The 14,760-nt window shown below is 36.2% G+C and overlaps 3 protein-coding genes across 4 annotated transcripts; 2 read left to right on the top strand and 1 right to left on the bottom strand.

Moving 5' to 3' along the window:
- Window positions 1–871: 871 nt before the first annotated feature.
- On the top strand, window positions 872–5,645 carry LOC110774737 (protein HIGH CHLOROPHYLL FLUORESCENCE PHENOTYPE 173, chloroplastic). Its single transcript, XM_021979313.2, has 13 exons — window positions 872–1,761; window positions 2,648–2,860; window positions 2,953–3,157; window positions 3,441–3,516; window positions 3,635–3,770; window positions 3,866–3,970; window positions 4,141–4,221; window positions 4,324–4,413; window positions 4,606–4,671; window positions 4,783–4,839; window positions 4,939–5,016; window positions 5,116–5,163; window positions 5,271–5,645. Exons 1-13 carry the CDS (start codon window positions 1,210–1,212, stop codon window positions 5,340–5,342), a joined length of 1,779 nt encoding a protein of 592 aa, XP_021835005.1. The 5' UTR covers window positions 872–1,209; the 3' UTR covers window positions 5,343–5,645.
- Window positions 5,646–6,662: 1,017 nt separating this feature from the next.
- On the top strand, window positions 6,663–7,708 carry LOC110774722 (uncharacterized). The gene is made up of 3 exons (XM_021979293.2): window positions 6,663–7,234; window positions 7,322–7,366; window positions 7,469–7,708. Exons 1-3 carry the CDS (start codon window positions 6,810–6,812, stop codon window positions 7,524–7,526), a joined length of 528 nt encoding a protein of 175 aa, XP_021834985.1. The 5' UTR covers window positions 6,663–6,809; the 3' UTR covers window positions 7,527–7,708.
- Window positions 7,709–7,788: 80 nt separating this feature from the next.
- Window positions 7,789–14,760, bottom strand: LOC110774711 (uncharacterized). Of its 2 annotated transcripts, XM_021979281.2 has the most exons (11): window positions 14,345–14,760; window positions 14,008–14,104; window positions 13,335–13,421; window positions 11,140–11,253; window positions 10,525–10,695; window positions 9,829–10,295; window positions 9,350–9,449; window positions 9,195–9,254; window positions 8,652–8,744; window positions 8,437–8,556; window positions 7,789–8,345 (listed from the first exon to the last, which is right to left on the bottom strand). In XM_021979281.2, the coding sequence occupies exons 1-11, from the start codon at window positions 14,377–14,379 to the stop codon at window positions 8,028–8,030; spliced, it is 1,662 nt and encodes a 553-aa protein (XP_021834973.1). In that variant the 5' UTR covers window positions 14,380–14,760; the 3' UTR covers window positions 7,789–8,027. The 2 variants fall into 2 exon arrangements, with proteins under 2 accessions (XP_021834973.1, XP_056699399.1); XM_056843421.1 differs by lacking the exon at window positions 11,140–11,253 and having other exon boundaries at window positions 14,345–14,754.

A 14,760-nucleotide genomic window follows, 5' to 3' on the forward strand; every position in this document is an offset into this window, starting at 1 on the left:
AGGCAAGGAATGCCACGTTGCCATGTGTCACTATGATTTGGCAAAGGAAATAACGATGTGCCATGTCATGCGTGTTCACACATGCATTACTCAATTTTATTATCACAAAAAATGTTAGTATTAATGTTCGAACCCATGACCATCTCTACAATGATATAATATATGATTCTAAAGTAATGAAAAAAAGACAAAACTCATTCTTATAAATATTAAAAAAAATTAATGCCCAATATATATTTGAATAACAACCTATTACAAAGTTTTACGTAATCCTTTCTTAGTTACTCAGACCATGCATAAAAAAGAGTTAATAATTACACTACTTCTTTAGATAATCAATTGTGTTTTTCCAAAATTTATATTTTTGTTATTCAATTTATAATAATTGATACTTTAAAAAATTTCTTATGTTTATAAGTGAATTAGAAAAAAAATAAAAAATTATACAGAGTACCAATCAAGTAAGACTTGAAAAAATAAAGGATCCGAACATAGGGACTATTCTGAAAGTTCTCATATATTTAGAGGAAATTATGTAATATGACAACAAATTAAATAAATCAAATACAGAAAGTTTTGCTAGGAAAACAATCATTAACCGGACATAAAACAAATAACAAAAACAATAAAATTCAGTGCATCGTTCGGGTCAGTAACTAGTTATTTTCCGAAAGAGTGTACAATTGTACATCATATCAAAAACAAACGGAGGATAAATCTAACTAGATGAAGTTAGACCCTGTTGATAAATTACACTCGCGCGACCCTGACTAGATTAGAGTCATTAGACTCGACTCCACGAACCCATATGGTATTATGGTCTGGGTCGAATTAATATTGATTGCTACGAAAAAAAACAACAAAATAACGTTGCTCTTTTTTCTTTAGCCACAAATCGGATGGTGGACCATACCAATTTATGTGGTGGATAATTTCACTTTTTTTAGATCAGTTTGCTGCACCTACTGATGTTGCCCTTGGCCACAGTTCAGATTCTGGGGACCTCCAGAAATCCAATTTTTTATCATCACAAATTCTTTATCCATTTCTTATTTAGATTCCAGAAAAACAAGTTCATACTTTTATCATCACAAATTCTTTTCTCAACTATTACTAATTTGCAAGCATTTTTCAATGGATTCTTGATCAATATCACATAACAAGAATTCAAATTTCTGTCAAAAATTTCAGCACAAAAATTGTACAAAAATGGCGGCGGCAGCTGCATCAATTCATCTTCTTTCTGCGAGAACAAACAGCAGCAGAAAGAGGTTGAATTTCATGTCAACTGACAAATACAGAACAACCCAGATTGTAATTATTCCCAAAGCATCTGCAAGTACAGAAAACAGCAGCACATCAGGGAAAAAAGACAGCAAACTGACAAAAAAGAACAAGAAGTTTAAGGAAGAAGAGAATGTTAATGATCAAAAGGAGCAAATTAGTAACAATGCTGAAACAGAGAAGAGTGGGAAGAGTAGTGATAGTACTGATGTGATCAAAAGGATTGATGAGGCCGTGAACCCGGTCGGGTTAGGGAGGAAATCGAGGCAGATATTTGACGAGGTTTGGAAGAAGTTCTCGAATTTGGGTCAGATTTCTAGGACTGAGTATGATGATGTTAGTAGTAATAATTTGTTGGCGTTTGGGGAGTTTACAATTCCTGATGCTCAGAATACTACTGTTCTTGTTATTGGTGCTTCCAGTCGTATTGGCCGCCTCGTTGTTCGTAAGCTCATGCTTCGAGGTTATACGGTTAAGGTAATCCCTGAATGTCAATCATCTATGTTGTTATTGTTCTTTATGTTCTATGTAGCGCTTTAGTTAGAAGTTCAGTTCTATTCAGTTTAGTTCAATTCAACTTCATTCAACTTAGTTCAATTCAAACAAATAAAGCTCAAGAACAAGGTCTTGCTCTACTCCCCAAACTTAGAAGTATTTGAAGTAGACCATAACTTAGAAGTATTGAGCTATTTGAATTTGTTTAGCTTCAAAATGTAGGGTATGTAACTTGTGACATTGAACATTTGCTTCAATGTAGGGTATGTATCTTAGGCTCCGTTCTGTTGGAGTTATTTTGACTAAACTTATATTATCTGAACTTAATTGAACTTATCTGAACATATTTTATGTGAAAAAAACTTATTTTATCTGAAATAAACTATTTGTGTGAGAAAATGTGAAAAAAAAACTTATTTTTGCTGAACTTATATTATCTAAACTATTTGAACTTAACTGAACTTATCAAAACTTATTTTGTTTGAAATAAGTCAAAATAAATCGAAAAGAACAGAGCCTTGTGGTGATTTAATACATTTCTTTATGCACGGGTACATTGACCTCCTTTTGTGAGTTTAAGCACTCAACCGATGTGTCACAACTAGTGTCCTGAAACTGATTTGAAACTGATTGTTGCAAGTGTGTTGAAACTTGGAAGTTTAAATTAGATATGGGTTTGTTTGATAACAGTGTAATTCCTAACATTGTCTCGTAAAATCATGATTAATGAACTTGGGAGTTGAACAATTTTTCCACTTAGCAGGATTGAATTTAATGAAATGAACCTTGTTTACATACCAAGTACTGATAATACTCGTCCTGGTCCAAGGATTAGTTTCTTATTCATTAGAGTTAAATTGAATGTTAGGGGTTGGTTCGGAGAATTGATCAGGAAGTGACGGATATGCTGCCAAGGTCAGTGGAGTTAGTGGTTGGGGATGTGGGAGATCCTGTTAGCCTCCAAAATGCGGTGGAAGGTTGCAACAAAATCATCTATTGTGCAACTGCTCGTTCATCCATTACAGGGGATCTCAACAGAGTTGACAATCGTGGAGTCTACAATGTTGCTAAAGCCTTTCAGGTATTAACCTATCTCTGACAATGTGATTCAGGTATTAGTGTCATGTATCAACGTTGTATATGAAGTAGTTATGTAACGGTTTAATATTACAGGACTACAACAACCAATTAGCACAACTGCGGGCTGGTAAAAGCAGCAAAAGCAAATTTCTGATTGCAAAATTCAAATCAGAAGATTCACTTCAAGGATGGGAAGTACGTCAGGGGACTTATTTCCAGGATGTGGTTGCCAGCAAATATGATGGAGGAATGGATGCCAAATTTGAGTTCAACGAGAATGGCCTTGCCATTTTCTCTGGTATGTTCTTGTTTTTTGGCAGTTGATTAAAAGTCTAAAACATTTGCTCTGAAGAATCATACTCATGTATAACATAAATAGGACTGAAAACTATAACCCGGATGGAAAACTGTGCTGTGAATCCGTGATTCAGTACTAGAACTAGTCTGGTTAAGTGGTAAACCATCCAAATGCCTAAAAACAAACCAACTATTCATCTGACAGTTTATGATCATGAACTGTTCATAATATGTGGAATGGGTTTTGAGTTTACTTTATTTCTAATGTATCCTTTTCACAATAGGATATGTTTTCACCAGAGGAGGATATGTAGATCTGTCAAAAAAGCTTTCTCTTCCTTTGGGTTTTACTCTAGACCGGTATGCTTCCTCAAAGTCCTGCTAAGTATTGCGCTATTGTACGCTCATTTCCGTTATTTCCTTGTATATTATGTGATGGTTAATTCTTTTTTGATTTTGGAGAACTCGTGATGATTAGGTATGAAGGTCTTGTTCTTTCAGTTGGTGGCAATGGTCGTTCTTATGTTGTAATCCTTGAAACTGGTCCTCTGGCAGATTCATCCCAAAGCAAATTGTATTTTGCTAGAATTAATACAAAATCAGGATTTTGCAGGGTACGGAATCTATGATTGATTATCCTCTTAATATTTATTCATGCAAGGGCTGATGTATATCTGAAACCTGCATTTCTCTTTTTACTGTTTTACAGGTCAGAGTTCCATTTTCAGCCTTCCGCCCAGTGAATCCAAGTGATCCACCAATGGATCCATTTCTCGCTCACACTTTGACCATACGCTTTGAGCCTAGAAGACAGGTATCCTTATAGTTCCAATGTTCTCTTTTGTTGCATGAATACATAGTTTGACACCTCTGTGTACTTACTTGTTAAGAATAGGTTATGCAAATTGTAACCTGTGTTTCATTATACACCATATTATATGTTCCGTTGTCTTGTTAATTTTTTCATCATGAATCTTGGTGCAGAGACCTGTTGAAGGGCCTAATGGGATGAAGCAAGATCCAAGAAGTTTCGAGCTAATCTTGGAATACATAAAAGCCTTACCCGTGAGTGCAGAAATGTTTTTATTTTAGTGCCTTCAGAAGCACAGAAAGTTATATGATAGTAGGTTCTGAAAAGTCACTCAATTTTTTCTCCGTTGAATGCAGAGTGGTCAGGAAACAGACTTCATTTTGGTATCTTGTACAGGATCAGGAATTGAGACCTCGAGAAGGGAGCAGGTTTTGAAAGCTAAGAAGGTATAACTCTTACCTTTCACAGCAACTTTCATAATCATGCATTCTTACTTCTTAGGTTTAGCTCTATCTGAACTTATTGAATCTTCTTTGAACTTGTTTGAACTTATTTTTCGTTTAACTCATATTTTTAAGTCGAAAAGAACAAAGCACTTGTTTGTATTACGTTAGATTTATATTTTATCTGCTGTGTAGGCTGGTGAAGATTCATTGAGAAGATCAGGACTAGGTTATACAATAGTCCGTCCAGGTCCATTAAAGGTATGCTCAATATTTCCTGAATATAATTCCGGCGTTCAACTTTGTAATCTGAATACGTGGTAGAATGCTTATAAACTGACTTGAATCTGTGTACAATTACTTATTTCACAGGAAGAACCTGGTGGGCAACGTGCTTTGATATTTGACCAGGGAAACCGAATTTCTCAGGTGAGCATAATCTGAAAGAGCTGATCATATTGTCAGGCTATAAATTTTGTTGGTTTTCCTTCAATCCCTTATTCATCTATGAATTACATCTCATTGCAGGGAATAAGTTGTGCTGATGTGGCCGATATCTGCGTGAAGGCGTTGCATGATTCTACAGCCAGAAATAAGAGCTTCGACGTGAGCTTACTTTGACTTACTTCACAAAAAATACTGAATTCATGTTCAGTTTAAGCATTTCTGACAGTCCTGATTTTATTTCTGAATGCAAAATTTCAGGTGTGCTATGAGTATGTGGCTGAGCAAGGCCAGGAGCTTTATGAACTTGTAAGAAATCATCAACTTGCATAATCTCTAAGAAAGTTTCGAGCTTTACAGATTCTTTTCATTACAGTTAGTTTTTATGCAATTGATATTATTCGGGTGTTTTACAGGTGGCACATTTACCTGATAAGGCAAATAATTATTTGACACCAGCACTCTCAGTTCTTGAGAAGAACACCTAACGGAGTATATCATAAACGAAAGATTTTGATCGTCTTGTTTGAGTTTGCTTCTGAGAATTGAGAACAATTTAATGAGCATTTCCCACCCCTATATCTTCCACTTGATGGTATCATTTGTAATTGTGTATAGCATTATAGGATATATAAAGACACACATTATATCAATACATCCCCTGTATCTCTTATTCTCTTGTTACATATAGAAGAAGAAAACATTGTATTATGTGATGAAAAAGTTGCAGAATACTGTCATGGACAACAAATTTTTTTGATACAACTAATTGCAATGTCATGTACTGTAAATCAACTTTCTTTTGGATGCTACCTTAAGATATGCAGGACTTGTTTAGAGCTATACTACTCTGACTCATTTTTTGTATCAGTAAGTATCTAAGTACCGGACTCGGCTAATTTGTGAAAAATATCCATGTTTTTGGACTTTTAGTCTAAATGAAGTGTGAATAAGAAAGGCCGACAAAGTCACATATTTACATGTGCTTTCTAGATCATTTTGCCTGGTGAATTTGAATAAAAAAATAAAAATAAAAGAAGATTGTCAGGACTTTGGCAGTTTGGCCCCTTGTTATAATTCCCGAAGAAATGTATTCATCATAAACAACCAGGGGTTTGGAAGAAGTATAAAAACTAATTGAAATTACGTTTAACCTGTCAACATTGTTTTCACTAATTCCTCGATTGTTGTAACTATAAAAAATAGTGTGCATAGGCGTACTAGTTATGAAATTAATCACGAGTCTTCTTTTACACATCGTTCAAAAATTCAGCAGACGTAATTATACTGAAATGGTGATTCAGTTGAAATTGACCTAACTCAATGGCCAAGGTCAAAAGTCCAACATTGTGGGCTCTTTAGTCATTATACGGGTGCTTTTAAGAATGATTTTTTAGAATAGCTTGGAGAAATGGCAATTTATTAGCTAAACTCGGGATATTTTTAAGACCAAAGTCAATGAACTCTTGCATCCACTGCCTGGGATAAATCATTCTTCTCCTCTGGGATTGCTTTTGGATCGCAAAGTTCCACAATTGTAATTTAAGTGGACAATGTGAGCCAACAATGCACATTATTGCACAAATGCCTATTTTGTCCTAAACTTCCCTTATTTGGTTGGGACTTGGAAAATACCTAAAACACCCCTAAGATTGCTCCAAACAATTTTTTAAGCCCTCACGGGCTGTTTTGGGCGAGTGGCGGTGTGGTGAGCAAATAATCCAACTTGGTGTTGACTGTTGGGTTAAAGAGTAAAGACTATAGGTGATATAAACTGAAGCTAAACTTGTCTGACATAACCCTCGAACTGCAAACCTCAGAAAAAGATCGAAACACAACCAATGAAACTAACCAGGGTCCAGGAATCTAAATTGGAAAACATCCCAACCAAACAAAAAAAGAAAAAGGAATAATCTAATCCACAAATCTCACCATCCCTTCATCTCTCCATTGAAATGATGCTGGTATTGCACAGTGGTGTCAGTAACAGCAGCAGCAATATTACCCAAACTCTAAAATCCATAACTTTCAACAGGGAGATATACCATCATCATCATCATTATTCACAATCTCTCTCCTCATCTTCAATATGGAAGCTCATCAATGTAAATGGGAGGAACTGTCAGGCGATCCATGGCATAGGAATGCTAGCAGCTGCAGTGGTGCTTTCTACGCCGCCTCCATCCGAGGAGACGTTGGCTAATATACCCCAAGAACTTTCAGGCAAGACTTGTGATCTCTTGGACAAGGAGTGTAATATGAAGAACAGAATCCAACGACCAAAGTCTAGGAATGCTGAGTCTTGTACTACCAAATGTGTTGGCACTTGTATTCGTGGTGGTGATGGCTCACCTGGTGAAGGTCCTTTTAATGTTCGAAGGTATTGCAAGTGACAGAGTGGCCTATTAATTATGTAGTTTCTGGATGAGTAGATATTTTTGTTTAATAATACTGTGTTTGATTGCAGACCTATTATTGTTTTTAAGCAAGGATTTCGAAGTCGACAATATTGGTAAGGTTTTATCCTTTGTTATCCAATGTTGGTAGGATAAGAATTCATCAGGTGAGTGAGTGAACCTGTTTCTTACTGTCATAGAATTCATCTGTTGTGCAGCTTGGTGGAATGCTCAGATATATGCAACTTGCTAGATGATGCTGATAAGCGCCGTTGATATAATCCTGCTCAATCACATTTCATTCACTACTTTGATAGATATGTATTTTCATTGTGATTTTATTACTCCCAAATAGGAAAAGTATGGATAGTCCTGGATGATTATTGATAGTTATTCATGTTATCTGATGTAATTCATGAATTTTGTGGAATTTTAACCCAGAAATGGTGTACATACTATTCAAAGTGTATTGATTATACACTGACTACTGCTGTAGTCGCCTCAGAAATGCTTTATGCATCATCATAGTATCATACAGTTGGAGAAACTAAATTTATTTGCACTGATAAATTTTCAATTGTACTGAATATGTATTTACATTTATATTCACCAGAAATTCCAAGTAGAATTTGCTCCTTGTTGGTATCAAAAAACCACCCACTGTCCCACTATATACCCTCCTATTCCTGATTTACACACTACAGGCCTGGGTAACATTTTAGCTTGACATGTACTCGAGCAGAGTTTATGCTAAACTACACTGGAACAGGCACACAGTTATTGGTAAACCATTTCAGGCACAAAAAGGTAGCGAAACCGAGAATCAAAAGGAAGGACCCCACAATTCCGAGAACCAAATAGCTTCTGCCGCTTTTGAGTAATGTGTTGCTCGATGAAAGCAGCCTGCTCCTGAGGCAGATAACGCGATATCCACTGAGCAAGTTTTGAATCATCAACGTTATTTCTGGAAAAGCAGTGCAGCATCTTTGGAACCAGCAACTTCCCTTTGCTACTCACACCAACAGAAGCCCGAATGAAATCACGCTGTGCTGCTTCAAGTTCATCTCTGACATTCTTTGCTGTGAACACCTGAATCTACATTGGACATGACAAACAAGAAACTTCAGATATTGCACCCAAACCAAAAAAGAAAACAGGAAATCTGAGGTTTTGTTGAGAGAATTACCGCAGGCGATGAGTACATCCCACAGCTGAGGGCAAATGCGATATTTGGTTCATAAGAATCAATTGCGAATTTTTTTTGTTCCTCTGATACCTTTAGCTTGTTAAGAGGCAGTAGCAGAGCCTAAAGGTGGAAATAGATATGTCAGGTGGTGCAACACAAAAAAAGTAATCAGAAAAAAGAAAAAAGATCATAGACATCTGAGGACAGTTCCATACAATTTGAGGACGATGAATAGGTGGTCTCATCTTCAGGATCACATACTCAATGACAGCAGCACTGAATAATTGGCCACCGACTGTATAAGCTGCCTGAGAAGAAGACACTTAATGTAAGTCTTTTTTTTTTCTTCCAAAAAGAAAAAACAATCACAAGCAACTGGACTGCAAAGATCTTTTCAGATCTTTCCTATACTGACCACTACAAGAAAAAACATATCCAAATGAATTTGCAGAAAGAGCAACTCCCTGCTGCGCAGGAGCTCAAAGTTTTAATTTACTTAGTATGATGCATTTTCCTGCTTCCTTGCATTTATTCTGTGATTACGGAGTATCTCTTTTTTAGCATTGAGAAATTAGTAAAAGTATTAATTAGCCCAAAATATTATCAAATTCTGTGATTACGGAGTTGACTCTTGAGAAAGAGTCATTTTGACAAGCTGCTACTTTCTGCTGGATTCTAGGCCTATAAACACTTTTTATATGGAAAGTCACTTATCCGCTAAAATCTGAAGAATCAAAAGTTGAAAACAAAACTCAAACCTTTTGCAGCAACGAAAAGAACTTCATTTCACTTCGCGGGACCCCATATGCCAGATAAGCCTGGAATAAGGTGCAACAATACAAAGCAAAAAGTTGGCATCTTAACAACCCAAAAGCCCAAAACTGAAATAAGTAACAGAATGTAAGAAACTGACATGCATAATCAAGGCGTTATACAAGTTGATCCAGAAAGCCAGCTTTTCATCACTGCTCAAGAGGATAGGATTCACTTTGGCCAATTGCTCAACAAGTATCCTGTAATCCGAAAAAATGAACAACCAAAATGCATCAATCAGCAGTAGCTCCATAAACATGTCCTGACCTTTTAACCAAAATGGATTAAGCAAGTTGAATGGCAATTTAACTATTCACAATTCTCTGCGACCCGAAGCAACGTTCCTGGATAGCATGATGATCATAAAATGATAACGAAAATAAATAGGTGATAAATTGTTATCCCTTCTTTTGTCTCTTTTATGTCAAATATATTTAAATGGAACAAATATTGTGGATGTCAACTTGTTTAAATGGTAAAAACTTCGGGAGTGGTACACAAGTACTCAGATCAAATCCCGTCTGAATTAGTCTCAAAAGTGGATCTCTATGAACCAAAGCAGATAAGAAACAAAATTACCTGAATCTCCGCAGTGATCCTGCAGCATATTCCAGCTGCCTTTTACCAACTGACATCCAAGAAACTTCTGTTGCCAATCCATATCTCCCAATCTCCAACCAACTTAATTTTCCACTGACTTTATAAGGGTCAAAAGTACTGTCTGTTCCTAGCACCTCCGAATCATGAGGCAAATCAATCTGTGGGCTTTTTGCCCACATGGGAACCATCAAGTGTTCAGATAATGACCATGATGGAGCATTTGAAGGATGAGCACGGGGTGAACTTGGCAAATCCATTGTGGTGCCATTTGACGAAGGGGAAGATTCAGCCAAAGAGATGAAAATACTTCTCATGCATCGCACCATCTCCTCTGATAACCGATTAGGATGATTCCATAGTCCCTTAGAAGAAAGCTCTTTAGTGAGCTTCCCAGTATTCACAGGCCCGCTACACTTGGGATGCATTTTTGAAGATAATTGGCTCTCCTGAAAAAGCACATTTTTTTTCAGGTGAGACCGCATGACATAATCATATCTATCTCACTGTTCTAAATGCTAACATCATAAACAACAAACTGGTTTGAATCAAAATCCAACTACTAGTGTTTTGCTGATGACTAAACAGTCATGCAAATGATGCTATTAATGACATGAAACAATGATACCAGGGATAGTAATGAATTATCCATCTTATATACCAAATTTCCAGGTGTACCTGCCAGGAAGGTGAAGATGTCTTCTTGGAATTAGAACGTTGCAATCGGTATTCAGCAAGTCTCCTTTCATTTCTTTCTTGACTCAGTTGATAATGGAGTGAAATCATCTCCTCTTGAAGCTCTGAAATCGAGGCCTCTAGCGCTGCAATACTGGACAAAAGCTCTACTGCCTACATAGTTATCAGAACAACTGTTATCAGTCCAGGAAGAACACAGACACTGTCACCAGTCATTACTAGTTCTCAGTCTGTCACAATATAATTTAGCATGCCAGCAATATTACAAATTTTTAACTATAGCCCAATAAGTACCTTCAGGAAGCCAAGACACTTAATAAAGTAATCCTACCATAATCTTTTTACCTTTTTTTTGTGTGTGTGTGGGGGGGGGGGGGTGATTTCAAATGCAAATATGATCAGATATTATAAAGCACTTCAAATTCTAGAGACTCTAACCTTGCCCAGATTCCACATTCCCTAGATTATATGTCAGAAAAGTTATGCCTTGTTTAACTTGCCAGCTGTCCTTGAATGCACAAATCATTTTTTTTACGTACAAGACTAATGAGCAAAACCAAAAGACAGCGGAAGTACAAAACTTTAAACATGACATACATGCTGGGGAAAGTGAGATGGAGTAGATAATTCCATGACATTCTTTTCGATAGCATTTTCCAGAGTCGCATGCAATTCCTTTTCCTCCTGCAACTGTTGGTGTAAACTTCGAACCTAAAGAAAGAATACATTAGAACTATGATCTGGGTCATAGCTGACTTTAAAAAAAAGGTATCCAAGTATCTCTGAAAAATAAAAAAAAATAAAACAGGGTACCAGAGTACCAGTGAAGTGATAGTGAGAGTTTGCTGCGTAAAACTACGTTCTGGTCATTGCTAAAGAAGAGTCTTTTTCGGAGATCTCCAACTATGAGTATGTACATAAAAGCAGGGGCGGAGTCAAGTCTCTTAGCTGGCCCCATTAAAAAAAAGCCTTATTAAATACAATGTATCAGAAAGGTTATATGAACTGTTACTTCTTGCGTTCGGCAAGGGAAGAAGCAAATAAGTGATTTCATGATTTGGAAGCCAGGGGATCGGAACTCTTGCCAGGGCTAATTGCTTTTTCTTAACATTATGTTTACTCCTGTTCCAGTTTTCTTCCACTCCACCTAAATAACAACCTTATTATCCCAACATTCCATTTAATTCGTGTTCACTCAATTTATTAAAATTTAAACTTTTAGGATTACCTAATCTTAAAGAGTATTAATTCTTTTGGAACACATTATTATAAAGAATGTTGCACAAATCATGATAATAATCAAGAGCCATATATATTCCATTGTAAACTACACTTTTTTTACATATAGAAATTCAGACAATTTTTTAAAATTTATAATTCCAATGGAATTATTGCCTCCCGCTCTTAAAGTCCTGCCTTGCCCCGTTTGAAGGTCAGTAACTCAGTATGCAGTACGCAACGAATACTTCCAATTCCGAACTTGAAGACTGGTACACAGTGTTTCATGAAATTAAAAGACTGCATTATACCCCCCGTATGCGATATAAGACCTAGTATACAGAAGATGGGAATCCATGCTCCACAATCACTCTGTTTGGAACAACAATGAAAAAGCATGCCCATATTCCACATTTGCCTGACCTCACTTTCATAACTTGTAACTTGCTTGCCTCAAAGATAGCCTGATACCTTAAGAGGTTTATATGGCTCGGCTCAGGAAAGTGTAGGCAACAACAAAGAGGAAAGGGTTCAGAGAACGGAAGACCTCAAATTTCAGGGACTGGACCATTACTTAGGAATCCTCATGCAGTGGAAATCAAAAGTATGTATTGAAAACAAAACAATAATTCTTTAACAAGCTGTTATGTGACCTCAAGTTCCCCCATTCCAGCACCTTTTTGATGCAAGAACCTTGGGGCTTGGATTACTAATGGAATTCAACCATTTACTGCCAGAGTGCCAGATAATTAAGTTTTCATTGTTCTTCAACAATCAAAGTTCCACGAAGAAATTGCATCCACTAAAACTTCCATAAACCCATCCATTTATGGAAAAGCTCAAGGAGTTGGCTAAAATCTATACAACTGAACATCAATTGTCTCTCTAAATTGGAGCCTGAGGAGACATGTGTGAGTTTTTAATCAAGTGTAAATGTACATCCATAATGGTTCAATGCTAGACTTTCCAGAGGCCAACGCCACACAAGTAAGTCCCTTGAGGTTACTAAATGATCCACTCATCATAAATGTTACCTTCTTCCTTGATTTTGTCAATAGATAAAACAACATTCATTCAGGGTAAGTGTACACCATGGAGACTTCTATAGAACCACATACTATCAGAGTATGGATATAAGGAACAGACTGAAGCAAAACACTTCTGAATTTTTGTGTAACACTTGCGGATGAGTTCAGGTACTAAAGTAAGTTTCTGTAGTCTAAAACGTCCATTTTATTTAGACTGTGCACAAATGAGAGGAAGTCCAAAAAACATCACATGTCACTTGCTGGGTAAAGAAACAAAAGCCTTAATCTATTTACTTTTTTCAGGATTTGCTATATAAGACGAAATAGAAAAAAAGTAACCTTTTCTCAATGTGTACGAAAATAGCTGTCTTACTAGTGAAAGTCGATAAAAGTTGACAATTTGAAGATATGAAACAAGAGTTGGATTTGTTGTAATAAACTGAAACATGTCAGAAATTGTAAAATTTGCTCAAACTACCAGATTCTAAGTCTTATAATCCAGATAACATGTATCTAAATGAAATCTACTTTAACACTAAAACTTACATCGTTCTCAAGCTGATATTTGTAAGCAAAAGCACCATCACCTCTGTCATAGTATCCCCCATTTCCGACTTCAATATGATTGCTTGCCTGCCAATTGCCATGAATTACAGATAATTAGTTCCCTAATCAACATTATTTGAACAAGTACCCAGAGACAAAAAAGAGAGAGTAGCCAAATGTTAGAAACTTATATAGCCATTGTTGTTAATGAAAAAGAAATCTTTACTATAGCCAAAGCTTCCTCCTTAATCCTTATTGGCTCCATGTCTAAGGTAAATCCATCATAAACCTTCTTCCTCTATGAAAATTGAAAGGTCTAAAAACATAATAGAGGAGCAACAACTCGCGTACATTACAAGTTCCTGCCACTTAACATCTCTAGCATCCACTAAATTACCTATTTCCAACCAGCATAGAACATTTCAAGTTCTGGCATGCTGCATATAATAACCTATGACGGGCAAAGAGTATGACCCGCAAATTTAGCAAAAAGTTTTTCTCATGGCTCCTGAGTCCTACCTAGGTCGGTTTGGGGATTCTTAACTCATAACTGAAAACATCAAAATAAAATAATTGAATTGCAAACAACTTCAATCCTGCTGTGAAAAACCTAATACAGTAATTTGCTAAGCTGAAACTGTCCATTATTTTACTTATTGAATAGAGGCCTCACCTTGGGAGAAAACCAATGGCACTGACCCTCATTCAATGGAGTATCCGAACTACTATCAACTGAACCAGTTGAAGAATACACAAGTGCGGTATCATTTCTACAGACATTCAAGACATAAACAATGTAAGAATCAGACAAATGTTGATTACTAGCAATAAATTTCCCAAAATTAGTTCAACAAATGCAACAATCAATCAAATTCAGCAAAACCCAGTTAAAACCCACAATAAACCAACCCTTAAATTACTCAAAAATGGAGGGAATATACAATTTCAAACATACCCATTAACCTAAATTCCAAAAAATAATTAAAATAAATAGAGAAATAGAGACTTACAGGATAGCTGAAGTTGCAGCCATACTTCCAATCATGAATAGTTGAATGGGCCCCCAAAAGCTCAAGCTTTTCAACAATGGCGAAATTCTGCAACTGGGTATTAATTTCAGAAATTGAAAAACCCCCCAGGACCCCCAAAAAGAAACCAATTGCAAATCTTGCAGCAAAACCCTTAAAACCCACAAAATAAAAAGAAGAAAAAGAATAAAAGAAACAGAGGAAACTAAAAGTTAAAACCTATACTATTGAAGAAGAGGAAGAAGTTTGATGTAAATTGCAATCTAAAATTGTAAGCATTATGAATCGAAATGAATCGACAAGAACAAAAAAAAGTGGAAATGAATGTGGAGAGGGTGACAATTGACAAAAGTACAGCAATTAATAGTAGTAAGGTTCATGTGAATTATATTTTTGTA

This window comes from Spinacia oleracea, chromosome 1 (genome assembly GCF_020520425.1).
Source record: "Spinacia oleracea cultivar Varoflay chromosome 1, BTI_SOV_V1, whole genome shotgun sequence".
Classification (NCBI taxonomy): Eukaryota; Viridiplantae; Streptophyta; class Magnoliopsida; order Caryophyllales; family Amaranthaceae; genus Spinacia; species Spinacia oleracea.

Bases quoted from the DNA above. Each gene is read 5' to 3' on its own strand.
- LOC110774737 (XM_021979313.2), top strand. From the start codon at position 1,210: ATGGCGGCGGCAGCTGCATCAATTCATCTTCTTTCTGCGAGAACAAAC. The intron at 3,771-3,865 runs GTACGGAATCTA...ACTGTTTTACAG, and splicing joins CAAAATCAGGATTTTGCAGG to GTCAGAGTTCCATTTTCAGC. The intron at 5,164-5,270 runs GTAAGAAATCAT...GGTGTTTTACAG, and splicing joins GCCAGGAGCTTTATGAACTT to GTGGCACATTTACCTGATAA.
- LOC110774722 (XM_021979293.2), top strand. From the start codon at position 6,810: ATGATGCTGGTATTGCACAGTGGTGTCAGTAACAGCAGCAGCAATATT. The intron at 7,235-7,321 runs GTATTGCAAGTG...GTTTGATTGCAG, and splicing joins GGTCCTTTTAATGTTCGAAG to ACCTATTATTGTTTTTAAGC. The intron at 7,367-7,468 runs GTAAGGTTTTAT...TCTGTTGTGCAG, and splicing joins TTTCGAAGTCGACAATATTG to CTTGGTGGAATGCTCAGATA.
- LOC110774711 (XM_021979281.2), bottom strand. From the start codon at position 14,379: ATGATTGGAAGTATGGCTGCAACTTCAGCTATCCT. The intron at 8,745-9,194 runs GTTTGAGTTTTG...TCTTCTTCTCAG, and splicing joins TCTTTTCGTTGCTGCAAAAG to GCAGCTTATACAGTCGGTGG. The intron at 8,557-8,651 runs GTATGGAACTGT...TTCCACCTTTAG, and splicing joins CTATTCATCGTCCTCAAATT to GCTCTGCTACTGCCTCTTAA.